At 47.4% G+C, this 26,202-nt stretch overlaps 1 protein-coding gene across 1 annotated transcript in view; it reads left to right on the top strand.

Moving 5' to 3' along the window:
* Positions 1-26,202, top strand: part of syne2a (spectrin repeat containing, nuclear envelope 2a) — a 125,998-nt gene that overhangs the window by 2,763 nt on the left and 97,033 nt on the right. The window contains 19 exon segments of the mRNA XM_071201925.1: positions 1,058-1,119; positions 2,283-2,378; positions 18,647-18,724; positions 18,814-18,906; positions 19,181-19,371; positions 20,003-20,202; positions 20,354-20,454; positions 21,245-21,358; positions 21,461-21,598; positions 21,848-22,012; positions 22,173-22,285; positions 23,018-23,186; positions 23,464-23,560; positions 23,655-23,857; positions 23,989-24,141; positions 24,675-24,812; positions 24,941-25,042; positions 25,321-25,488; positions 25,993-26,151. Coding sequence (XP_071058026.1) covers positions 1,058-1,119; positions 2,283-2,378; positions 18,647-18,724; positions 18,814-18,906; positions 19,181-19,371; positions 20,003-20,202; positions 20,354-20,454; positions 21,245-21,358; positions 21,461-21,598; positions 21,848-22,012; positions 22,173-22,285; positions 23,018-23,186; positions 23,464-23,560; positions 23,655-23,857; positions 23,989-24,141; positions 24,675-24,812; positions 24,941-25,042; positions 25,321-25,488; positions 25,993-26,151 — 2,540 coding nt within the window.

The raw sequence follows: 26,202 nt of genomic DNA, 5'->3' as shown, positions 1-26,202 counted from the left end.
TTATTAATATGAAGACTTTTTTTGTTTTTTTGTTGAATATACAAATATTACCATGAATGTGGATAAATACTGTATTATAACAATACGGTTTTCTGTTTTTCACATTTGTTATTTTTTAATCTGTTCGAAATAAAGATTGAAAATGAAATTAAATGAAAATGAATCCGAAATGAATTAAAGGAAATTATTTCATTTGATGAAAAGATAACCAACATGTTTCACATAGCTCTACTGTACTTGTCAGTATACCCTTCAAGCTAAAATACATTACCAAAGCTACCTGCATTTTCTTTAAGTTGCTGTTCCATAATACCGTAGAAAAAAAACCGTTATAATGAGTTAAATATTCATGTTTTGGCAACACAAGCTTAGAGACATCTCCAGTACCATGTATGCCCAAAACCACCTCAATGTGTGTGTGCATATGTCTGCTTCAGAGTCCATCACTGCTGTGTGTGTCTCTGTGTATATTTGCTGTGTCTCTCAGTATCTATGTCTGTCTGTCACTGTCTTGGCAGCCAGATCTGAGACGGTAGCCTTACTTTAGCTCAAACAGGAAGCCGGCCACTGTGGCTCATGTGGTGTTAGTTATATGTTGTTAAAAGTACAATCTATTCTCCTTATTGATGGATTTATTGACTATTAGTTATAAGCATGGCGTGTCGAAAGGTCCTTTATTCCTCTGCTGTGGGTGAGTAGCTTATGGCCTTCCGGCTGCTTAGATCACAGACCCTACTGCTACTGTATTTTGAAATATCAGGATTATCACGGACTTTACAGAAGCATATTTCAGAGAGGGAAAGTCAGGGAAGGTCATGTTGCTTTTGAGGAAGATACTGTAATATATTTGACAATTTTTCTGTGCATTTGTTTGCATTAGTTGCTCTTCTCAGTCCAGCTAAAGATGAATAGTTCAGTCTTAGAAAACATGCTTTAGCACATTCTTTAAGTTGAACGACTTGTTTTATATAAATCAGTCTGATTGATGAAGCCAGTGATCAGATACTCACTTCAATACATGCTTTTCTTACAATGTGTTTGTCTGTTTCCTCAACAGTGGAGCATGAACAGATTCAGAAGAGGACATTCACCAACTGGATGAATGCTCAACTGTCTAAGGTACTGTATTTTGAGATATCATATTAATATGTCATGCTTATGGAATAAATGAACTTTTGTTACATTTGTCGAAAAGCAGGGTGGATTTACTCTCTTTTAGACGTGTCTAAGCAGTTTTCCTATTGCAGGAAGTATCAAACAGCTGATGTTAACAAGTAAATAAAGACCTGGGGCTTAAAATAGGATATATCTTTAGGATGTTATATCTTTGGCTGTTGGATTATTTAAATTCGTTTTTTAGAGTGATGCAGAAAGGGACTTGTGAGAAAAAGTTAAACATGTCTGCAGCATCAGTTCACGTGTAAGACAGAATCTACCATTACCTGATTCCACATTCTCACATTAAGTTCACTTAACGTTTGAGTGTTATGTCCAAAAAGCACCTTAAATGTATGAAACGTCACAAGCAAAGTATGATCACGGGTGTGGAAATGTTACACCCAGAGTTTGCCTGCTTGTCCACAATATGCGCCCTTTAAACACTAATTAGCATATGAACGCATGTTTTGGAGAACTGTACTTAAAGTGTTGAGATGACGTCGTGCTGTGGTGGGGCTGTAAATGATGTGAAGCACATGCTGACTCGTTGTTCAGACGGTGAGGTGCAGTGAAGCCGCTTACAGAGGATCTGTTGGAAGAGTCCTTGATCTGCTGGTGACGCCCGGCTGGAGTATAAATAGTGGTTCCGTGAGGCAGCACAGCACGTAATCTGAATCCAGGCACCCCTTCATAACCTCATGTCCATAAAGTCACCGGTTCATAACCAGCTGTTACACCAAGATGGGGGCAATGACGACCCCTAACAGGACATACTCCCATTATGTCTAGAGGACAAACTTCTCTGTTGTGATTCGACCTAAAGCTGTGAGCCACACTTCAGTGTCATTGCAATACGTTTAGGATACAAAACTGAATTTACAAAGTAGCTACATGTAGCATTTCAAAATCACGTCACTGCAAAATACACGGCTTGATAAACAGTGTTGTAGCTTTAGCAACATGGTACACAACCAGGAAGATCACATTTCACATAAATCATTTTGCTTCCTGTTGCGCCTTAGATTTTCTTATGTGGTTTGCAAAAACATAAACAGGTCAGAAACCTTAACTCATTCATTAATTTGGCAAAAATAATATTAAGACTTAATTGTGTGTTGTTACAGAGATGCCCTGCCTCTTTTGTGTCCGACCTCTTCTCTGACCTCAGAGATGGGTCTCAGCTGCTTGACCTGTTGGAGGTGATGAGTGGCCAACCGATGGTGAGTTACTGCAATGTGCTTACAAATGTATCCTAGAAGGAATCAGTAGAAAAGTATTCTGTCGGTAAAAATACTGTAATGACTGCTACGGTTCGGAAAAAGGTAGGACCCAAATGCAGTTCAAAAAGGGAAGCGGGCCTCAAAATGCAACAAAAAGTGAGCTTTATTTACAAAAATCTGTTGAAAATGAAAAAAACTTAAACATGAATCCAAAGAGTAGGTAACACGAGGTGATCCACAGAGTAGGGAACACGAGGTGATCCAGAGAGGAGGTAACACGAGGTGATCCAGAGAGGAGGTAACACGAGGTGATCCAGAGAGTAGGGAACACGAGGTGATCCAGAGAGTAGGTAACACGAGGTGATCCAGAGAGTAGGTAACACGAGGTGATCCAGAGAGGAGGTAACACGAGGTGATCCAGAGAGTAGGGAACACGAGGTGATCTAGAGAGTAGGGAACACGAGGTGATCCAGAGAGTAGGGAACACGAGGTGATCCAGAGAGGAGGTAACACGAGGTGATCCAGAGAGTAGGGAACACGAGGTGATCTAGAGAGTAGGGAACACGAGGTGATCCAGAGAGTAGGTAACACGAGGTGATCTAGAGAGTAGGGAACACGAGGTGATCCAGAGAGTAGGTAACACGAGGTGATCCAGAGAGGAGGTAACACGAGGTGATCCAGAGAGTAGGGAACACGAGGTGATCCAGAGAGGAGGTAACACGAGGTGATCCACAGAGTAGGGAACACGATGTGATCCAGAGAGTAGGGAACACGAGGTGATCCAGAGAGTAGGGAACACGAGGTGATCTAGAGAGTAGGGAACACGAGGTGATCTAGAGAGTAGGGAACACGAGGTGATCTAGAGAGTAGGTAACACGAGGTGATCTAGAGAGTAGGGAACACGAGGTGATCCAGAGAGTAGGAAACACGAGGTGATCCAGAGAGTAGGGAACACGAGGTGATCTAGAGAGTAGGTAACACGAGGTGATCTAGATAGTAGGGAACACGAGGTGATCCAGAGAGTAGGGAACACGAGGTGATCTAGAGAGTAGGGAACACGAGGTGATCCAGAGAGTAGGTAACACGAGGTGATCTAGAGAGTAGGGAACACGAGGTGATCCAGAGAGTAGGGAACACGAGGTTATCCAGAGAGTAGGGAACACGAGGTGATCTAGAGAGTAGGGAACACGAGGTGATCCAGAGAGTAGGGAACACGAGGTGATCCAGAGAGTAGGAAACACGAGGTGATCCAGAGAGTAGGGAACACGAGGTGATCCAGAGAGTAGGGAACACGAGGTGATCCAGAGAGTAGGGAACACGAGGTGATCCAGAGAGTAGGAAACACGAGGTGATCTAGAGAGTAGGGAACACGAGGTGATCCAGAGAGTAGGGAACACGAGGTGATCCAGAGAGGAGGTAACACGAGGTGATCTAGAGAGTAGGGAACACGAGGTGATCTAGAGAGTAGGGAACACGAGGTGATCCAGAGAGTAGGGAACACGAGGTGATCCAGAGAGTAGGGAACACGAGGTGATCCACAGAGTAGGTAACACGAGGTGATCTAGAGAGTAGGGAACACAAGGTGATCCAGAGAGTAGGGAACACGAGGTGATCCACAGAGTAGGAAACACGAGGTGATCTAGAGAGTAGGGAACACGAGGTGATCTAGAGAGTAGGGAACACGAGGTGATCCACAGAGTAGGAAACACGAGGTGATCTAGAGAGTAGGGAACACGAGGTGATCTAGAGAGTAGGCAACACGAGGTGATCCACAGAGTAGGAAACACGAGGTGATCTAGAGAGTAGGGAACACGAGGTGATCTAGAGAGTAGGGAACACGAGGTGATCCAGAGAGTAGGTAACACGAGGTGATCTAGAGAGTAGGAAACACGAGGTGATCCAGAGAGTAGGTAACACGAGGTGATCTAGAGAGTAGGCAACACGAGGTGATCCAGAGAGTAGGTAACACGAGGTGATCCACAGAGTAGGAAACACGAGGTGATCTACAGAGTAGGAAACACGAGGTGATCTAGAGAGTAGGCAACACGAGGTGATCTAGAGAGTAGGGAACACGAGGTGATCCAGAGAGTAGGGAACACGAGGTGATCCAGAGAGTAGGGAACACGAGGTGATCTAGAGAGTAGGGAACACGAGGTGATCCACAGAGTAGGAAACACGAGGTGATCCAGAGAGTAGGGAACACGAGGTGATCCACAGAGTAGGAAACACGAGGTGATCTAGAGAGTAGGGAACACGAGGTGATCCAGAGAGTAGGAAACACGAGGTGATCCAGAGAGTAGGTAACACGAGGTGATCTAGAGAGTAGGTAACACGAGGTGATCCACAGAGTAGGAAACACGAGGTGATCTAGAGAGTAGGCAACACGAGGTGATCCACAGAGTAGGAAACACGAGGTGATCTAGAGAGTAGGGAACACGAGGTGATCCACAGAGTAGGAAACACGAGGTGATCTAGAGAGTAGGGAACACGAGGTGATCCAGAGAGTAGGTAACACGAGGTGATCTAGAGAGTAGGGAACACGAGGTGATCCACAGAGTAGGCAACACGAGGTGATCCACAGAGTAGGAAACACGAGGTGATCTACAGAGTAGGGAACACGAGGTGATCTACAGAGTAGGAAACACGAGGTGATCTAGAGAGTAGGGAACACGAGGTGATCCAGAGAGTAGGCAACACGAGGTGATCTAGAGAGTAGGGAACACGAGGTGATCTAGAGAGTAGGGAACACGAGGTGATCCAGAGAGTAGGTAACACGAGGTGATCAAGAGAGTAGGAAACACGAGGTGATCCACAGAGTAGGCAACACGAGGTGATCCACAGAGTAGGAAACACGAGGTGATCTACAGAGTAGGGAACACGAGGTGATCTAGAGAGTAGGGAACACGAGGTGATCCAGAGAGTAGGTAACACGAGGTGATCAAGAGAGTAGGAAACACGAGGTGATCCACAGAGTAGGCAACACGAGGTGATCTACAGAGTAGGGAACACGAGGTGATCAAGAGAGTAGGAAACACGAGGTGATCCACAGAGTAGGAAACACGAGGTGATCTACAGAGTAGGGAACACGAGGTGATCTAGAGAGTAGGGAACACGAGGTGATCCACAGAGTAGGGAACACGAGGTGATCCAGAGAGTAGGGAACACGAGGTGATCCAGAGAGTAGGGAACACGAGGTGATCTAGAGAGTAGGGAACACGAGGTGATCCAGAGAGTAGGGAACACGAGGTGATCCAGAGAGTAGGGAAAACGAGGTGATCTAGAGAGTAGGGAACACGAGGTGATCTAGAGAGTAGGGAACACGAGGTGATCCAGAGAGTAGGGAACACGAGGTGATCCAGAGAGTAGGGAACACGAGGTGATCCAGAGAGTAGGGAAAACGAGGTGATCTAGAGAGTAGGGAACACGAGGTGATCTAGAGAGTAGGGAACACGAGGTGATCCACAGAGTAGGGAACACGAGGTGATCCAGAGAGTAGGGAACACGAGGTGATCCAGAGAGTAGGGAAAACGAGGTGATCTAGAGAGTAGGGAACACGAGGTGATCCAGAGAGTAGGGAACACGAGGTGATCCAGAGAGTAGGGAACACGAGGTGATCCAGAGAGTAGGGAAAACGAGGTGATCTAGAGAGTAGGTAACACGAGGTGATCCAGAGAGTAGGGAACACGAGGTGATCCAGAGAGTAGGGAACACGAGGTGATCTAGAGAGTAGGAAACACGAGGTGATCCAGAGAGTAGGGAACACGAGGTGATCCAGAGAGTAGGTAACACGAGGTGATCCAGAGAGTAGGGAACACGAGGTGATCTAGAGAGTAGGAAACACGAGGTGATCCAGAGAGTAGGGAACACGAGGTGATCCAGAGAGTAGGGAAAACGAGGTGATCTAGAGAGTAGGTAACCCGAGGTGATCCAGAGAGTAGGGAACACGAGGTGATCCAGAGAGTAGGGAACACGAGGTGATCCAGAGAGTAGGGAACACGAGGTGATCCAGAGAGTAGGTAACACGAGGTGATCCACAGAGTAGGTAACACGAGGTGATCCAGAGAGTAGGGAACACGAGGTGATCCAGAGAGTAGGGAACACGAGGTGATCCAGAGAGTAGGGAACACGAGGTGATCTAGAGAGTAGGAAACACGAGGTGATCTAGAGAGTAGGGAACACGAGGTGATCCAGAGAGTAGGGAACACGAGGTGATCCAGAGAGTAGGGAACACGAGGTGATCCAGAGAGTAGGGAACACGAGGTGATCCAGAGAGTAGGAAACACGAGGTGATCCACAGAGTAGGAAACACGAGGTGATCCAGAGAGGAGGGAACACGAGGTGATCCACAGAGTAGGGAACACGAGGTGATCCACAGAGTAGGAAACACGAGGTGATCTAGAGAGTAGGAAACAGGAGGTGATCCACAGAGTAGGCAACACGAGGTGATCCAGAGAGGAGGGAACACGAGGTGATCCACAGAGTAGGGAACACGAGGTGATCTAGAGAGTAGGAAACACGAGGTGATCCAGAGAGTAGGGAACACGAGGTGATCCAGAGAGTAGGTAACACGAGGTGATCCAGAGAGTAGGGAACACGAGGTGATCTAGAGAGTAGGAAACACGAGGTGATCCAGAGAGTAGGGAACACGAGGTGATCCAGAGAGTAGGGAAAACGAGGTGATCTAGAGAGTAGGTAACCCGAGGTGATCCAGAGAGTAGGGAACACGAGGTGATCCAGAGAGTAGGGAACACGAGGTGATCTAGAGAGTAGGAAACACGAGGTGATCCAGAGAGTAGGGAACACGAGGTGATCCAGAGAGTAGGAAACACGAGGTGATCCAGAGAGTAGGGAACACGAGGTGATCCAGAGAGTAGGTAACACGAGGTGATCCACAGAGTAGGTAACACGAGGTGATCCAGAGAGTAGGGAACACGAGGTGATCCAGAGAGTAGGGAACACGAGGTGATCCAGAGAGTAGGGAACACGAGGTGATCTAGAGAGTAGGAAACACGAGGTGATCTAGAGAGTAGGGAACACGAGGTGATCCAGAGAGTAGGGAACACGAGGTGATCCAGAGAGTAGGGAACACGAGGTGATCCAGAGAGTAGGGAACACGAGGTGATCCAGAGAGTAGGAAACACGAGGTGATCCACAGAGTAGGAAACACGAGGTGATCCAGAGAGGAGGGAACACGAGGTGATCCACAGAGTAGGGAACACGAGGTGATCTAGAGAGTAGGAAACAGGAGGTGATCCACAGAGTAGGCAACACGAGGTGATCCAGAGAGGAGGGAACACGAGGTGATCTAGAGAGTAGGGAACACGAGGTGATCCAGAGAGTAGGGAACACGAGGTGATCCAGAGAGTAGGGAACACGAGGTGATCCACAGAGTAGGCAACACGAGGTGATCCAGAGAGTAGGAAACACGAGGTGATCCAGAGAGTAGGGAACACGAGGTGATCCAGAGAGTAGGGAACACGAGGTGATCCAGAGAGTAGGGAACACGAGGTGATCCACAGAGTAGGGAACACGAGGTGATCCAGAGAGTAGGGAACACGAGGTGATCTAGAGAGTAGGGAACACGAGGTGATCCAGAGAGTAGGCAACACGAGGTGATCCAGAGAGTAGGCAACACGAGGTGATCCAGAGAGTAGGGAACACGAGGTGATCTAGAGAGTAGGGAACACAAGGTGATCCAGAGAGTAGGGAACACGAGGTGATCTAGAGAGTAGGGAACACGAGGTGATCCACAGAGTAGGTAACACGAGGTGATCCAGAGAGTAGGGAACACGAGGTGATCCAGAGAGTAGGGAACACGAGGTGATCCAGAGAGTAGGGAACACGAGGTGATCCAGAGAGTAGGGAACACGAGGTGATCCAGAGAGTAGGGAACACGAGGTGATCTAGAGAGTAGGGAACACGAGGTGATCCAGAGAGTAGGAAACACGAGGTGATCTAGAGAGTAGGGAACACGAGGTGATCCAGAGAGTAGGGAACACGAGGTGATCTAGAGAGTAGGGAACACGAGGTGATCCAGAGAGTAGGGGACACGAGGTGATCTAGAGAGTAGGGAACACGAGGTGATCCAGAGAGTAGGGAACACGAGGTGATCCAGAGAGTAGGAAACACGAGGTGATCCAGAGAGTAGGGAACACGAGGTGATCCAGAGAGTAGGAAACACGAGGTGATCCAGAGAGTAGGGAACACGAGGTGATCCAGAGAGTAGGGAACACGAGGTGATCTAGAGAGTAGGAAACACGAGGTGATCCAGAGAGTAGGGAACACGAGGTGATCCAGAGAGTAGGGAACACGAGGTGATCCAGAGAGTAGGAAACACGAGGTGATCCAGAGAGTAGGGAACACGAGGTGATCCAGAGAGTAGGGAACACGAGGTGATCTAGAGAGTAGGAAACACGAGGTGATCCAGAGAGTAGGTAACACGAGGTGATCCAGAGAGTAGGAAACACGAGGTGATCCAGAGAGTAGGTAACACGAGGTGATCCACAGAGTAGGGAACACGAGGTGATCTAGAGAGTAGGGAACACGAGGTGATCCAGAGAGTAGGGAACACGAGGTGATCCAGAGAGTAGGAAACACGAGGTGATCTAGTGAGTAGGGAACACGAGGTGATCCAGAGAGTAGGAAACACGAGGTGATCTAGAGAGTAGGGAACACGAGGTGATCTAGAGAGTAGGGAACACGAGGTGATCTAGAGAGTAGGGAACACGAGGTGATCTAGAGAGTAGGGAACACGAGGTGATCCAGAGAGTAGGAAACACGAGGTGATCTAGAGAGTAGGTAACACGAGGTGATCCACAGAGTAGGGAACACGAGGTGATCTAGAGAGTAGGGAACACGAGGTGATCCAGAGAGTAGGGAACACGAGGTGATCTAGAGAGTAGGAAACACGAAGTGATCTAGAGAGTAGGGAACACGAGGTGATCTAGAGAGTAGGTAACACGAGGTGATCCAGAGAGTAGGGAACACGAGGTGATCCAGAGAGTAGGGAACACGAGGTGATCTAGAGAGTAGGTAACACGAGGTGATCTAGAGAGTAGGTAACACGAGGTGATCTAGAGAGTAGGTAACACGAGGTGATCCAGAGAGTAGGAAACACGAGGTGATCCAGAGAGTAGGGAACACGAGGTGATCCAGAGAGTAGGAAACACGAGGTGATCTAGAGAGTAGGGAACACGAGGTGATCCAGAGAGTAGGTAACACGAGGTGATCCAGAGAGTAGGTAACACGAGGTGATCTAGAGAGTAGGGAACACGAGGTGATCCAGAGAGGAGGTAACACGAGGTGATCCAGAGAGTAGGTAACACGAGGTGATCCAGAGAGTAGGGAACACGAGGTGATCCAGAGAGTAGGGAACACGAGGTGATCCAGAGAGTAGGGAACACGAGGTGATCTAGAGAGTAGGAAACACGAAGTGATCTAGAGAGTAGGGAACACGAGGTGATCTAGAGAGTAGGTAACACGAGGTGATCCAGAGAGTAGGGAACACGAGGTGATCCAGAGAGTAGGTAACACGAGGTGATCTAGAGAGTAGGTAACACGAGGTGATCCAGAGAGTAGGTAACACGAGGTGATCCAGAGAGTAGGTAACACGAGGTGATCTAGAGAGTAGGGAACACGAGGTGATCCAGAGAGTAGGGAACACGAGGTGATCTAGAGAGTAGGGAACACGAGGTGATCTAGAGAGTAGGGAACACGAGGTGATCTAGAGAGTAGGGAACACGAGGTGATCTAGAGAGTAGGTAACACGAGGTGATCTAGAGAGTAGGTAACACGAGGTGATCCAGAGAGTAGGTAACACGAGGTGATCTAGAGAGTAGGGAACACGAGGTGATCCAGAGAGTAGGGAACACGAGGTGATCCAGAGAGTAGGGAACACGAGGTGATCCAGAGAGTAGGGAACACGAGGTGATCCAGAGAGTAGGGAACACGAGGTGATCTAGAGAGTAGGGAACACGAGGTGATCTAGAGAGTAGGTAACACGAGGTGATCTAGAGAGTAGGTAACACGAGGTGATCCAGAGAGTAGGTAACACGAGGTGATCCAGAGAGTAGGGAACACGAGGTGATCCAGAGAGTAGGTAACACGAGGTGATCCAGAGAGTAGGGAACACGAGGTGATCCAGAGAGTAGGGAACACGAGGTGATCCAGAGAGTAGGGAACACGAGGTGATCCAGAGAGTAGGGAACACGAGGTGATCCAGAGAGTAGGGAACACGAGGTGATCCAGAGAGTAGGGAACACGAGGGTGATCCTAGAGAGTAGGGAACACGAGGTGATCTAGAGAGTAGGGAACACGAGGTGATCTAGAGAGTAGGTAACACGAGGTGATCTAGAGAGTAGGTAACACGAGGTGATCCAGAGAGTAGGGAACACGAGGTGATCCAGAGAGTAGGGAACACGAGGTGATCCAGAGAGTAGGGAACACGAGGTGATCTAGAGAGTAGGGAACACGAGGTGATCCAGAGAGTAGGGAACACGAGGTGATCCTAGAGAGTAGGGAACACGAGGTGATCCAGAGAGTAGGTAACACGAGGTGATCCAGAGAGTAGGGAACACGAGGTGATCCAGAGAGTAGGGAACACGAGGTGATCTAGAGAGTAGGGAAACACGAGGTGATCCAGAGAGTAGGGAACACGAGGTGATCCAGAGAGTAGGGAACACGAGGTGATCTAGAGAGTAGGGAACACGAGGTGATCCAGAGAGTAGGGAACACGAGGTGATCCAGAGAGTAGGGAACACGAGGTGATCTAGAGAGTAGGGAACACGAGGTGATCCAGAGAGTAGGGAAACACGAGGTGATCCAGAGAGTAGGGAACACGAGGTGATCCAGAGAGTAGGAAACACGAGGTGATCCAGAGAGTAGGGAACACGAGGTGATCCAGAGAGTAGGGAACACGAGGTGATCTAGAGAGTAGGAAACACGAGGTGATCCAGAGAGTAGGGAACACGAGGTGATCCAGAGAGTAGGGAACACGAGGTGATCCAGAGAGTAGGAAACACGAGGTGATCCAGAGAGTAGGGAACACGAGGTGATCCAGAGAGTAGGGAACACGAGGTGATCTAGAGAGTAGGAAACACGAGGTGATCCAGAGAGTAGGTAACACGAGGTGATCCAGAGAGTAGGTAACACGAGGTGATCCAGAGAGTAGGAAACACGAGGTGATCCAGAGAGTAGGGAACACGAGGTGATCCAGAGAGTAGGGAACACGAGGTGATCTAGAGAGTAGGAACACGAGGTGATCCAGAGAGTAGGGAACACGAGGTGATCCAGAGAGTAGGAAACACGAGGTGATCTAGAGAGTAGGGAACACGAGGTGATCCAGAGAGTAGGGAACACGAGGTGATCTAGAGAGTAGGGAACACGAGGTGATCTAGAGAGTAGGGAACACGAGGTGATCTAGAGAGTAGGGAACACGAGGTGATCTAGAGAGTAGGGAACACGAGGTGATCCAGAGAGTAGGGAACACGAGGTGATCTAGAGAGTAGGGAACACGAGGTGATCCAGAGAGTAGGGAACACGAGGTGATCTAGAGAGTAGGGAACACGAGGTGATCCAGAGAGTAGGGAACACGAGGTGATCCAGAGAGTAGGAACACGAGGTGATCTAGAGAGTAGGTAACACGAGGTGATCCAGAGAGTAGGTAACACGAGGTGATCCAGAGAGTAGGGAACACGAGGTGATCCAGAGAGTAGGGAACACGAGGTGATCTAGAGAGTAGGGAACACGAGGTGATCCAGAGAGTAGGGAACACGAGGTGATCCAGAGAGTAGGGAACACGAGGTGATCCAGAGAGTAGGGAACACGAGGTGATCCAGAGAGTAGGGAACACGAGGTGATCCAGAGAGTAGGGAACACGAGGTGATCTAGAGAGTAGGGAACACGAGGTGATCTAGAGAGTAGGTAACACGAGGTGATCTAGAGAGTAGGTAACACGAGGTGATCCAGAGAGTAGGGAACACGAGGTGATCCAGAGAGTAGGTAACACGAGGTGATCCAGAGAGTAGGGAACACGAGGTGATCCAGAGAGTAGGGAACACGAGGTGATCTAGAGAGTAGGGAACACGAGGTGATCCAGAGAGTAGGGAACACGAGGTGATCTAGAGAGTAGGGAACACGAGGTGATCCAGAGAGTAGGGAACACGAGGTGATCTAGAGAGTAGGTAACACGAGGTGATCTAGAGAGTAGGTAACACGAGGTGATCCAGAGAGTAGGTAACACGAGGTGATCCAGAGAGTAGGTAACACGAGGTGATCCAGAGAGTAGGGAACACGAGGTGATCCAGAGAGTAGGGAACACGAGGTGATCTAGAGAGTAGGGAACACGAGGTGATCCAGAGAGTAGGGAACACGAGGTGATCTAGAGAGTAGGGAACACGAGGTGATCTAGAGAGTAGGGAACACGAGGTGATCCAGAGAGTAGGGAACACGAGGTGATCCAGAGAGTAGGGAACACGAGGTGATCTAGAGAGTAGGAAACACGAGGTGATCCAGAGAGTAGGGAACACGAGGTGATCCAGAGAGTAGGTAACACGAGGTGATCCAGAGAGTAGGGAACACGAGGTGATCCAGAGAGTAGGAAACACGAGGTGATCCAGAGAGTAGGGAACACGAGGTGATCTAGAGAGTAGGGAACACGAGGTGATCCAGAGAGTAGGAAACACGAGGTGATCCAGAGAGTAGGGAACACGAGGTGATCCAGAGAGTAGGAAACACGAGGTGATCCAGAGAGTAGGTAACACGAGGTGATCTAGAGAGTAGGAAACACGAGGTGATCCAGAGAGTAGGGAACACGAGGTGATCCAGAGAGTAGGGAACACGAGGTGATCCAGAGAGTAGGAAACACGAGGTGATTCAGAGAGTAGGGAACACGAGGTGATCCAGAGAGTAGGGAACACGAGGTGATCTAGAGAGTAGGAAACACGAGGTGATCCAGAGAGTAGGTAACACGAGGTGATCCAGAGAGTAGGAAACACGAGGTGATCCAGAGAGTAGGTAACACGAGGTGATCCAGAGAGTAGGGAACACGAGGTGATCTAGAGAGTAGGGAACACGAGGTGATCCAGAGAGTAGGGAACACGAGGTGATCCAGAGAGTAGGAAACACGAGGTGATCTAGAGAGTAGGGAACACGAGGTGATCCAGAGAGTAGGAAACACGAGGTGATCTAGAGAGTAGGGAACACGAGGTGATCTAGAGAGTAGGGAACACGAGGTGATCTAGAGAGTAGGGAACACGAGGTGATCTAGAGAGTAGGGAACACGAGGTGATCCAGAGAGTAGGAAACACGAGGTGATCTAGAGAGTAGGTAACACGAGGTGATCCACAGAGTAGGGAACACGAGGTGATCTAGAGAGTAGGGAACACGAGGTGATCCAGAGAGTAGGGAACACGAGGTGATCTAGAGAGTAGGAAACACGAAGTGATCTAGAGAGTAGGGAACACGAGGTGATCTAGAGAGTAGGTAACACGAGGTGATCCAGAGAGTAGGGAACACGAGGTGATCCAGAGAGTAGGGAACACGAGGTGATCCAGAGAGTAGGGAACACGAGGTGATCTAGAGAGTAGGGAACACGAGGTGATCTAGAGAGTAGGAAACACGAAGTGATCTAGAGAGTAGGGAACACGAGGTGATCCAGAGAGTAGGGAACACGAGGTGATCTAGAGAGTAGGAAACACGAAGTGATCTAGAGAGTAGGGAACACGAGGTGATCTAGAGAGTAGGTAACACGAGGTGATCCAGAGAGTAGGTAACACGAGGTGATCCAGAGAGTAGGGAACACGAGGTGATCCAGAGAGTAGGGAACACGAGGTGATCTAGAGAGTAGGTAACACGAGGTGATCTAGAGAGTAGGTAACACGAGGTGATCCAGAGAGTAGGAAACACGAGGTGATCCAGAGAGTAGGAAACACGAGGTGATCCAGAGAGTAGGGAACACGAGGTGATCTAGAGAGTAGGTAACACGAGGTGATCTAGAGAGTAGGGAACACGAGGTGATCTAGAGAGTAGGGAACACGAGGTGATCTAGAGAGTAGGGAACACGAGGTGATCCAGAGAGTAGGGAACACGAGGTGATCTAGAGAGTAGGGAACACGAGGTGATCCAGAGAGTAGGTAACACGAGGTGATCCAGAGAGTAGGGAACACGAGGTGATCCAGAGAGTAGGTAACACGAGGTGATCCACAGAGTAGGTAACACGAGGTGATCCAGAGAGTAGGGAACACGAGGTGATCCAGAGAGTAGGGAACACGAGGTGATCCAGAGAGTAGGGAACACGAGGTGATCTAGAGAGTAGGAAACACGTGGTGATCTAGAGAGTAGGGAACACGAGGTGATCCAGAGAGTAGGGAACACGAGGTGATCCAGAGAGTAGGAAACACGAGGTGATCCACAGAGTAGGAAACACGAGGTGATCCAGAGAGGAGGGAACACGAGGTGATCCACAGAGTAGGGAACACGAGGTGATCCACAGAGTAGGAAACACGAGGTGATCTAGAGAGTAGGAAACACGAGGTGATCCACAGAGTAGGCAACACGAGGTGATCCAGAGAGGAGGGAACACGAGGTGATCCACAGAGTAGGGAACACGAGGTGATCCACAGAGTAGGGAACACGAGGTGATCTAGAGAGTAGGGAACACGAGGTGATCTAGAGAGTAGGGAACACGAGGTGATCTAGAGAGTAGGAAACACGAGGTGATCCAGAGAGTAGGAAACACGAGGTGATCCAGAGAGTAGGTAACACAAGGTGATCCAGAGAGTAGGGAACACGAGGTGATCTAGAGAGTAGGAAACACGAGGTGATCTAGAGAGTAGGGAACACGAGGTGATCCAGAGAGTAGGGAACACGAGGTGATCCACAGAGTAGGAAACACGAGGTGATCCAGAGAGTAGGGAACACGAGGTGATCTAGAGAGTAGGGAACACGAGGTGATCCAGAGAGTAGGGAACACGAGGTGATCCAGAGAGTAGGGAACACGAGGTGATCCACAGAGTAGGCAACACGAGGTGATCCAGAGAGTAGGAAACACGAGGTGATCCAGAGAGTAGGGAACACGAGGTGATCCAGAGAGTAGGGAACACGAGGTGATCCAGAGAGTAGGAAACACGAGGTGATCCAGAGAGTAGGCAACACGAGGTGATCCAGAGAGTAGGGAACACGAGGTGATCCAGAGAGTAGGGAACACGAGGTGATCCAGAGAGTAGGGAACACGAGGTGATCCTAGAGAGTAGGGAACACGAGGTGATCCTAGAGAGTAGGCAACACGAGGTGATCCAGAGAGTAGGGAACACGAGGTGATCCAGAGAGTAGGGAACACGAGGTGATCCAGAGAGTAGGGAACACGAGGTGATCTAGAGAGTAGGGAACACGAGGTGATCTAGAGAGTAGGGAACACGAGGTGATCCAGAGAGTAGGCAACACGAGGTGATCCAGAGAGTAGGCAACACGAGGTGATCCAGAGAGTAGGGAACACGAGGTGATCTAGAGAGTAGGGAACACAAGGTGATCCAGAGAGTAGGGAACACGAGGTGATCTAGAGAGTAGGGAACACGAGGTGATCCACAGAGTAGGTAACACGAGGTGATCCAGAGAGTAGGGAACACGAGGTGATCCAGAGAGTAGGGAACACGAGGTGATCCAGAGAGTAGGGAACACGAGGTGATCCAGAGAGTAGGGAACACGAGGTGATCCAGAGAGTAGGGAACACGAGGTGATCTAGAGAGTAGGGAACACGAGGTGATCCAGAGAGTAGGAAACACGAGGTGATCTAGAGAGTAGGGAACACGAGGTGATCCAGAGAGTAGGGAACACGAGGTGATCTAGAGAGTAGGGAACACGAGGTGATCCAGAGAGTAGGAAACACGAGGTGATCCAGAGAGTAGGGAACACGAGGTGATCTAGAGAGTAGGGAACACGAGGTGATCCAGAGAGTAGGGAACACGAGGTGATCTAGAGAGTAGGGAACACGAGGTGATCCAGAGAGTAGGAAACACGAGGTGATCCAGAGAGTAGGGAACACGAGGTGATCCACAGAGTAGGGAACACGAGGTGATCCAGAGAGTAGGAAACACGAGGTGATCCAGAGAGTAGGGAACACGAGGTGATCCAGAGAGTAGGGAACACGAGGTGATCCAGAGAGTAGGGAACACGAGGTGATCCAGAGAGTAGGGAACACGAGGTGATCTAGAGAGTAGGGAACACGAGGTGATCCAGAGAGTAGGGAACACGAGGTGATCCAGAGAGTAGGTAACACGAGGTGATCCAGAGAGTAGGGAACACGAGGTGATCCAGAGAGTAGGGAACACGAGGTGATCCAGAGAGTAGGGAACACGAGGTGATCTAGAGAGTAGGAAACACGAGGTGATCCAGAGAGTAGGGAACACGAGGTGATCCAGAGAGTAGGGAACACGAGGTGATCCAGAGAGTAGGGAACACGAGGTGATCTAGAGAGTAGGGAACACGAGGTGATCTAGAGAGTAGGGAACACGAGGTGATCCAGAGAGTAGGGAACACGAGGTGATCTAGAGAGTAGGTAACACGAGGTGATCTAGAGAGTAGGTAACACGAGGTGATCTAGAGAGTAGGTAACACGAGGTGATCTAGAGAGTAGGTAACACGAGGTGATCCAGAGAGTAGGAAACACGAGGTGATCCAGAGAGTAGGGAACACGAGGTGATCTAGAGAGTAGGGAACACGAGGTGATCCAGAGAGTAGGGAACACGAGGTGATCCAGAGAGTAGGGAACACGAGGTGATCTAGAGAGTAGGGAACACGAGGTGCTCCAGAGAGTAGGTAACACGAGGTGATCCAGAGAGTAGGGAACACGAGGTGATCCAGAGAGTAGGTAACACGAGGTGATCTAGAGAGTAGGGAACACGAGGTGATCCAGAGAGTAGGTAACACGAGGTGATCTAGAGAGTAGGGAACACGAGGTGATCCAGAGAGTAGGGAACACGAGGTGATCCAGAGAGTAGGGAACACGAGGTGATCTAGAGAGTAGGGAACACGAGGTGATCTAGAGAGTAGGGAACACGAGGTGATCTAGAGAGTAGGGAACACGAGGTGATCTAGAGAGTAGGTAACACGAGGTGATCCAGAGAGTAGGGAACACGAGGTGATCCAGAGAGTAGGGAACACGAGGTGATCCAGAGAGTAGGTAACACGAGGTGATCCAGAGAGTAGGGAACACGAGGTGATCCACAGAGTAGGGAACACGAGGTAGCATCCAGACAAAACTATCCGTGGCAAACATGAAGGGTGACAGGAAAGACAATGACCCGATAAGGAACACAGGGGAAGACGAGACTAAGGCCCAATCCCAAACCACTCCCTCGGCCCTACCCCTCCGTGACGGAGTGAACTCCGTCTGTAGCCACACTCGCAGCTCAACGAGGCTCCCTCCTGTCAGATGGAGGGAGTAAACACAGCAGCAGGCTTTGGGACGGCCTCCCCTCTCTCCGGCAGAAACAGGAAATGCCGTAACTGTATGTAACAACGGTTTCAAATCAGCATCTCTTAGACAACAAGTTTAAATTAATAACTCAAAAAAAACTCCAGACATCTTTCATTGTGTTTCAAAGCTCTTTTAGTTTTAAACCTGATGTTTATAAGCTTCTTAGTTTTTGCAACGGTCTGTAAATATACACAACTTTATAATAAAATGCACACATTTACCTTTTTCTAGACTAAACACAGGTTTGGTCCTAAGTTAAAAATATATGAGGTCATCATGAGGTTGTTAACATCGCAGTTTATCAGTGGATGTTCGCTGGAACTACTTTTTAACAGCTTGTTTCCTGACGGACACACACAGCGTGACTCCGGTCAGGTAGAGACCGGTCTCAAGTCAGCACCGCTGCAGACTCGCTGTTTGAGGGCTTGATAGCCCACTCCCCCTCCACACTCGTTGCTTTGGAACAGCCCTCAATATGGCGGACCCTCCGCGTGAACGCGCAAACGGAGGGGTAGGGGATAGGGTGTAGGGTGTAGGGGGCGGTTTGGGAATGGGCCTAAATACAAAGAAGGGTAATCACAGGACAAGACACAGCTGGGGATGGGAGGAGAAACACAAGGGCAACAGGTGAACACAATCAGACAATCAGACGCATTAGAGGGAAAACACAGGAAGGAAGACAAGACACAGGGAGAACAGAATTTCAACATAAAATGATGACAAGACGGAAGATTGTGACAAAAAACTAGGATTGTGACAATGACAGTAGAGCTGATGTTGTAGTCTGTCTCCACAGAAAAGACAAAGGGGCCGTGGGGTCTTCCAGCAGAGGGCCAACATTGATACCGCACTGAACTTTCTAAAGAAGAAATCTGTAAGTTTCAACACAACAAACTGGACATTTGAATTGTTCATGTTTTTTTGTTTTATTATATTAAATATGTGTTCTTGTATGGTTGATAGATCAAGCTGGTGAACATAAACATCCCAGATATCATAGATGGACGTCCCTCCATCATCCTCGGACTCATCTGGACCATCATCCTCCACTGTCATGTGAGTACTGGTGGTAACAGTACGCCAAAAGGTATTACCCTGCTGTTGATAAAAATACAAATTCAGTAGCATCTCCTAATACAGCATTATCACTTGGGAAGACACAGGATGGTTTTGTGGGTTTTCTTGACAAAATGAAACATGGACATATTTGTTACTTTTCAATACTGTATTTTTAGACTATAAATTGTTTGTTTTTTAAAGAATGTAATGACCATTTTATGTATACAGTTAGTTTGATAGCTAATGTATTGTATTACCTTCTGTGTTTCAGATCGAGGAGCTGGCCAGCACTCTGTCCTACAGCTCGTGTCACTCCTCTCTGGACTCCCTGTGCAGTCTGGACTCGCGGTCCAGCAGCCCGGCCCCCCCGCTCCCTGCGGGCCGGATGTCTCCGCTGCACAAACGCTTCCGGATATCAGCCAAGAAGGCCCTGCTCATGTGGGTCAGGGACCAATGCCAAAAGTAAGTTATATACCAAATACTGAAAAAATGAAGATGTTTTATAGAGGGTTTAACTTGGTTTAATAGACTGTAAGTTGGCTGAAATACTCTTACACATTTACTTTGGCTGTTCCACAATGTTGCATGGTTGTCTGAGGGTACCCACGTACTTATTACAAACTAATATTGTACTCCAGAAATATTGTAATGTGTTTTATTTGATTTTTAAACCATAACATTATATGTGTTTACCTATATGGTATTATATTGCTTTTAGGTAACTCTGATGCGTACTCCAAAAAACATGTCTTGAAACAGTCTTACAATAATTTTCCCCTTTTTTTTTATAAAAGAAACAAAAAAAGTTTCCAGTTTTTCGTGAAAGTAAAGAAACATCTTTGCCAAGAACTTGCAACCTTAAAAGAGCTACAGCAGCCATGGCGTCTCCTCACAGGAGGAATGACAGCTACTCCTACTCATTCAAAGTCATGCAAAACAGATGGAGAATGGCTTGTTGGTGTGACTGCTACAGGGAAAGAACCTTGAACCTTGAAAGCAATGTCGGAAGTGTTGCTGTTGCTACAGGACGGACTGACAGATCTTCCTTTTTTCCCCTTCTTCTTTCCTTTCTCCATCTTTTTTCTCTGTCTAGGGTCGGTTGCTCCGTCAGTGTGAAGAACTTTAAGTCGAGCTGGAGAAGTGGAGAGGTCTTCCTGGCCATCCTGTGCTCTCTCAGACCGCAGCTGGCTGACCTCTCTCTGGTTCAGTCCAGGAGCAACCAGGAGAACCTGGAGGAGGCTTTCCACATGGCCGAGAGGGAGCTCCACATCCCCCGCCTGCTGGACCCCGAGGGTGAGGCTTATTCAGTGCCTCGAGCAATTCTCAATAATATTTCATTGTATCTAAAAAGAAAAAGTTGAATAAGAAAGTATACAAATCAGAAAGATTATTTTGCTTCTTTTTCTGCCACACTGAACAAAAGTGTATTTACTTTCACCTTTAGATGTCGATGTTCCAGACCCTGATGAGAAGTCCATAATGACATATGTGGCCCAGTTTCTGCAGTACTCCAATGACATGCCGGCTCCGGATGACCATCTGCAGGTAGCTAATCAAACTACTTCTTTAAATCTTACTGTTACTTTGACTCCCACACCTTCTAAAGTAACTACTTGGAAGTACTTGTGCTCTGGTTTCATACGGTTTCCCTTCCCTCTTTCAAACCTGAACTCCTGCATGACACTGAGTGGTGTTATTATTTCTTCTCTTCTGGTGGCGGTGCTGTAGTTGTTTCCTGTGGTCCAGCCCTTTTCTCTCTCCCCTGTCAACCTGCCTGCTCAATTCACTCCAGCAGTGGCTGTTTCACCGTTACGCCAGGTAGCTATAAACCAGGCGCATAAGTTCTTCTCAAATTAATATTTGCCTATTTTTATTTCTTATTTCCATTAAATATGTACATTTTACTGGGTATTTATATGATGCATGGCTATTGAAAGTTGAGGTTAATTCAGGCCTGTATGAGATGGCAACACATTTAACGACTGTGGCTGCGAGGGAGTGCGGTCGTCTTTCCACCAGAAGGTTGTGGGTTCGATCCCAGCCCATGCAGCCAACATGTCGATGTATCCTTGGGCAAGATACTTAACCCTGAGTTGCTCCCGATGGCCAACGGTGTGTGAATGTGTATGCGTGTTAGTTCCTAGAGTAATATACACTGCTCTGTATGAATGGGTGTGAATGGGTGAACGACATGTAGTATGTAAAGCGCTTTGAGGGGTCTTAAAGACTGGATAAAGCGCTATATAAGTACAGTCCATTTACCATTTAACCAGTTAATATCACCTTGGTTGACATTTAAGTATATCTACTGACAGTTTAAGTGTTGAAAATGTAGGTGTCACCAAGTGAGCGAGCGCTGGAGGTGACCTGCTGGCTGCAGCAAACCTATGATGAACTGTCAGAGGCATGGACAGCTACAGAGAAATCAAGCTTTGCAGAGAAGTATCAGGTAAGCACAGAGCTTTGAGAGTTGACGAATACATCCATGTGTGTGTATTATTTGGTATTGTTGCACAGGGATTAGAAGTTATAACTGTGACCGGTTCTCCAGGTGTTTCAGAACCTGTTTGGATCCTTCACTGAGCAAAGGAGACCAGTCATGACCCTCCTCGCTGCCGTTAGACGCTGCCCTGAGCTCAGCCAAGAGCAGTGTGCTCTCAGGACAGCGTGGGATCGCCTGGAAGCAGAGGTGAGGAAATCCCAGCCCCCGTATTGCTTCCTGCGCAAGCAATTGCTTATGTCCTGTCTGACATGTTTTGGTTCTTGTGACTTTGGCAGGGTAGTAGAGGTTTGTTTGGATCTGGAAGGTGTCTCCTACGGTTTCACTTCTTATCCCTCTCCAGATAAATAAAACATGCTTATAGAGCATTCATTAGACGACACAACAATGACTGGGTTTTGTGCTTATAGCTATTTTTGTATTTGTTTTGTTCTCCAGCTGCAGAGATGTAAAGCAGACCTGGACTCCAGCCTTCCTCCTCCTCTGGACTCGGTTGTGGTGTGGCTGCAGCGTGCAGAGGAAGCGCTAACAGAAGAGGGAGGAGGCGTGACAGATCATGCAGGCGCTGCTAAAGAAGCAAGAGCTCAACAAGACACGCAAAAGGTTATTTGATTGAATTGCTTCCTGTTTAAAAAGTCCATTTTGTTGTGCTTTAAAACAACTTTTAGGCTATGGGCAAGAAAACATATGAAGACAGCAGAACAATATTTTGAGACTCATGACATGAAAATAAAATAAATGTTGGTTGCTGTTTTTCGTTTAGACTTTAATCAAAGAGATGAGCTACTACGTCAATATTATGGATACCTACCGCAACATGGACGACTCGGGGAACATAGCTGTGCCCCTTGAGAATTTGTATGAGATAAAAAGACGGTATGTGACAAAGTTATTTAACTTCTTTCATCAATGAAATGTATACCATACCAGCATGTTTGTAAACAATTCTACTTTTAAGTGTGTAAATCACATGTGTCAAACTCGAGGCCCGGGGGCCAAATCAGGCCCGTGGTGGATTTAATTTCGGCCCGCAGGATAATTTTTAATTACTATTAGATCTGGCCCGCTGGTATATTGCACCTTCACTCCATCCTGAGGGTCTCCTCGGCTCAGAGCCTGACCCCAAACATTGATGACCTTGCACCCAAGATGAGATGCCCAGTATCTGAGCTAGCATCACAGAGCAGCACACTGGCTTTCAATGGATGTTTCCTTCTGCACTTTCTCTCTCACGACAACAGGGCATGTTTTTTTTGTTTTTTGAGGGAAATAGTTTTGTTGAAGCTGTTGTCGGCCTGTGGAAAAATGTAATCATAAGAAATGACTCAGAAAAGCTGCAGATAGAGCCATGAGAAATGAATGCAACTGATTATTTAATGTTGTTTTTATAGGCAATAATGTAAGCTTTGTTAGTTCCAGGTTTAATATGTGCAATAAGTTCATTTCAATAAGTTCTGCAATAAACATTGAACCAGTCCGGCCCTCGACTAGTACACTTTTATTTTTATTTTGGCCCACTGTGTATTTGAGTTTGACCCCCCTGAACTAAAGGATTCACTGTTTGGTTCCAAAAAAAATAATTACGCATCAACATCTTCTATCTCACAGATTAACCAATATCCGAGTCACGGCTAAATATCAAGGGATCAAACTGGAATACCAGGAATCCCGTCACACTGTTCTGGATGTCCTGAGCCGCATCAGTGCTAAGGTTCAGATCTGGAAAGCTGCCTACATTTCCCAGGAGGCAGTTCTTCAGCTTCTGCAGGACTGGCATGTAAGTATCTCAGCATGGAGACAAAACATTCCAGGAACATACCAATGTGAGCCACAATATTAGCATGTTTCATTGCCATTTCTACACTGTAGCTTTGTGCATATGACAATAACACTTTTGAATCTGTGAATATAAAAGGAAATGGCATAATTACTACTACTGGACAATATAAGGGACATCATTGTTATTTTCTTTGCATTTAAAAAAAGTAGTAAATCATCTGATAAGATATGCTTCCTGAATAATTTCAACACAATGACTTTGTTGGTTTGTTTAGGAAACTGTTGAGCGCCAAGGCCTGCTTTTGATTCTGATGGACTCTCTCCAAACCCTGAAGGAGAAAGCGAACAATTACACCAGCAAGGCAGCGCTAGGTATGAGCTAAATGTGTTTCTGTGACATATGACACAAATCCTAGCTTAATATTCTCTGTGTTTAACTGACAGGACAGTTTCTGTTTCTCCCCAGGTGAGGACTCCCAGCTCGTTGCTCGTCAGGTGAAGGAAGCAGAACATGAAGTGGAACAGATCACACAGCCTGTGACGGCTGTCAGATGGACGATGGAGAGAGCGGTGTCAGCGTGGGAGATTTACAACAAGTGCCTCTCTTCTCTACAGACGTGGCTGGCACAGAAACACTCACCTGCCCAGAGTCCTGCGGCGGGGACGAAGGTAACCTCTTGTCTGGAATTCTGTCAATGAATAACTCAAAATAATCCTTTATGACTCTCACTATAAAGTCCAATGTTTGAAACTGAAATCATTTTCTTTTTTGTTTTGACCTGTTGGTTTGTTTACTGTAGGACATGAGCGAGTGGACGTCATGTCAAGCCAAGTTAAACGAAGCGGGGAACTTCCTCATTGAAGTGACAGAATCTACAACCAGCCGAGCAATGGCAGAGCAACTCAGCAAAGTTAACATGCAGTGGGCTGAATGCATGAAGAGGACCATGTTTGTAAGTACGCACTCTTCTTTCCACACGGACTATACATGAAGACACAGGTAAAGGTGGGGTCGGTAATTCACTTCAGAAACACTTTGATATATTCCATGGAATGCTCTTAACATCCCGATAGCAATGAATATATTAAATGCTTCGACAGTAAATACATAAAAACATGTCATCTGTGGAAGCCGTAGTGCTGTAAAAAGCACGACCAATCATCTGCCTCGGCCCGGCTAAAGTAACTGGACGGCCTACCTGCCTGTCTGCCTTCCATCGGGGCACAGACTTATCTCGTGCCCTCATTGGTCATGTGCGCGTTCGTGTGTGTTGGAGGAGGGGCTCTGTGAGGAAGCGGCAGATTTTCTCTGGTTGTGTATTTTCTAATTCTAGCGATCTCGAGCTGGTTTCTCCATTCTTACCTACCCTACCTTTAATGAATTAATTCAAAGGATTTTAAATGTTCATTATTAACAGAATGTCTGTTGTTGACATAAGAGGCAAACAGACATCAATAAAGGTTTCATAAAGCTTGTTCTTCTTAGGAAGTATCATCGGAGCCCAGCGTCGGTCCACCTTCTCTTCAAACGATGCATTCACTGACCCAGGAGGCCAGCTGGCTACTGAGGCAGCCGCTGGAGGTGGCCTCCGTCCCACTGAAGGCCACCAGGCAGAAACTACAGGTTGTTAAAGTTACATATTCATTAATGGATGACTATATAAAAATCAGCAGCAGGAGACAATCTTTTTAAATCCTTCTGTGCCTTAACTGGTTTATCCTTTTTTGCTTCTTGTTCTTTTTACTTTTTAGGGACTGAGTAAGAAGATGGCCGAGGTGGACCTTTCATGTCTCAGTCCCTCCACAGAGTTGCAAACAAGCAACACAGTGAACCTCCAAAAAGCTCTCCCACAGGTAGCCTGCAGCAAACATTCTCTGACCAACTGTGATGCATTTCAATAGAGCGTCTTCCTTCGTGTAGTTGGTGACTAAACCCATACTGAGGATTTATTATGTGTGCGAATCAAAGAGAAAATTAGGAAAAGAGAGAAACACGGTGGTTGTAGACATTGTTTCCACACATTTTGTATTGATCTCTTATCCTGTGTACACACAGTAGTGTAGCTCTCCTGTATTGCAGTATGATAAACTTCGACACAGGGTTCAGTCCTGATTCTCTGTGTGTCCGACAGGTGCTCGCTGCAGCAGAGACGAGCTGTGCAGAGCTGCAGCGGGCTGCGTCCGGGCTGGAGGGCCGTCTGGCTGAGCTGGACCGCTGGAGCTCCGAGGCTCTGGACTGGCACCAGCACAGGCAGGACCGGAAGCACAGAGGGCGCTCTGCATTGGAACCTGCAGCCAAAGTCAGCAACACTCCTAATAAGGCATTAGTTTGTGGTGTTTGTTTGGTTGTGTTTGGGTAAAAGTCATCATAAATGATCCATGAGTCCTTTTCACAAAAGATATTTGGTAACACTTACAAATGATGGCAGTATCATAATAATACACAAATGATAGATGCATACGAATCACACTCCTACAGGTCTGAAGCATGTTCATTTATACATCTCAAGTATTGTGCTTTTATTATAGGAACAGTGGAATTAGAAATAGCAAATACTGGCATGTTGCAAATTGCAGCTTGCTAGATTTTTAATACATTTCTGATGTAATTTGACTAGTTATTACTTACAGTATACATTGTTAGGGTATTATAGCAGTTTGGCATGTTTTTCTATTATTCCTTAGTTGACTATGTTGCCAGATATGACATGTTTGCACAGACTCCACTGAAAGAGACATCTCTCCCAGTGGCGTGTGATATGTGTGCCCACTGAAACGATAAAACTGGGTATAATCCTCTTTAGGTGCTGATTTCTCGAGGGCCGCAGCTTGAGAACCAGGTTGTCTCTGAGGGACAGGATCTACTGGATCTTGTGGCACGAGTTCAGAAAACCTCTCCTCTGCAGAACCTCAGCACCTCTGACCTGCAGGACAGGATCTCAGAGGCAGTCTCCCACTGCCAGGTCCGTTCAATACATGTCTGGTAACCTTCAGTTGTTCAATAGTTGCTTGGG

The sequence above is a fragment of the Pseudochaenichthys georgianus genome, chromosome 24, assembly GCF_902827115.2.
Source record: "Pseudochaenichthys georgianus chromosome 24, fPseGeo1.2, whole genome shotgun sequence".
NCBI lineage: Eukaryota > Metazoa > Chordata > Actinopteri > Perciformes > Channichthyidae > Pseudochaenichthys > Pseudochaenichthys georgianus.
The sequence above is the reverse complement of the archived record's forward strand: the minus strand, read 5'-3'. Positions and strand labels throughout refer to the sequence as shown.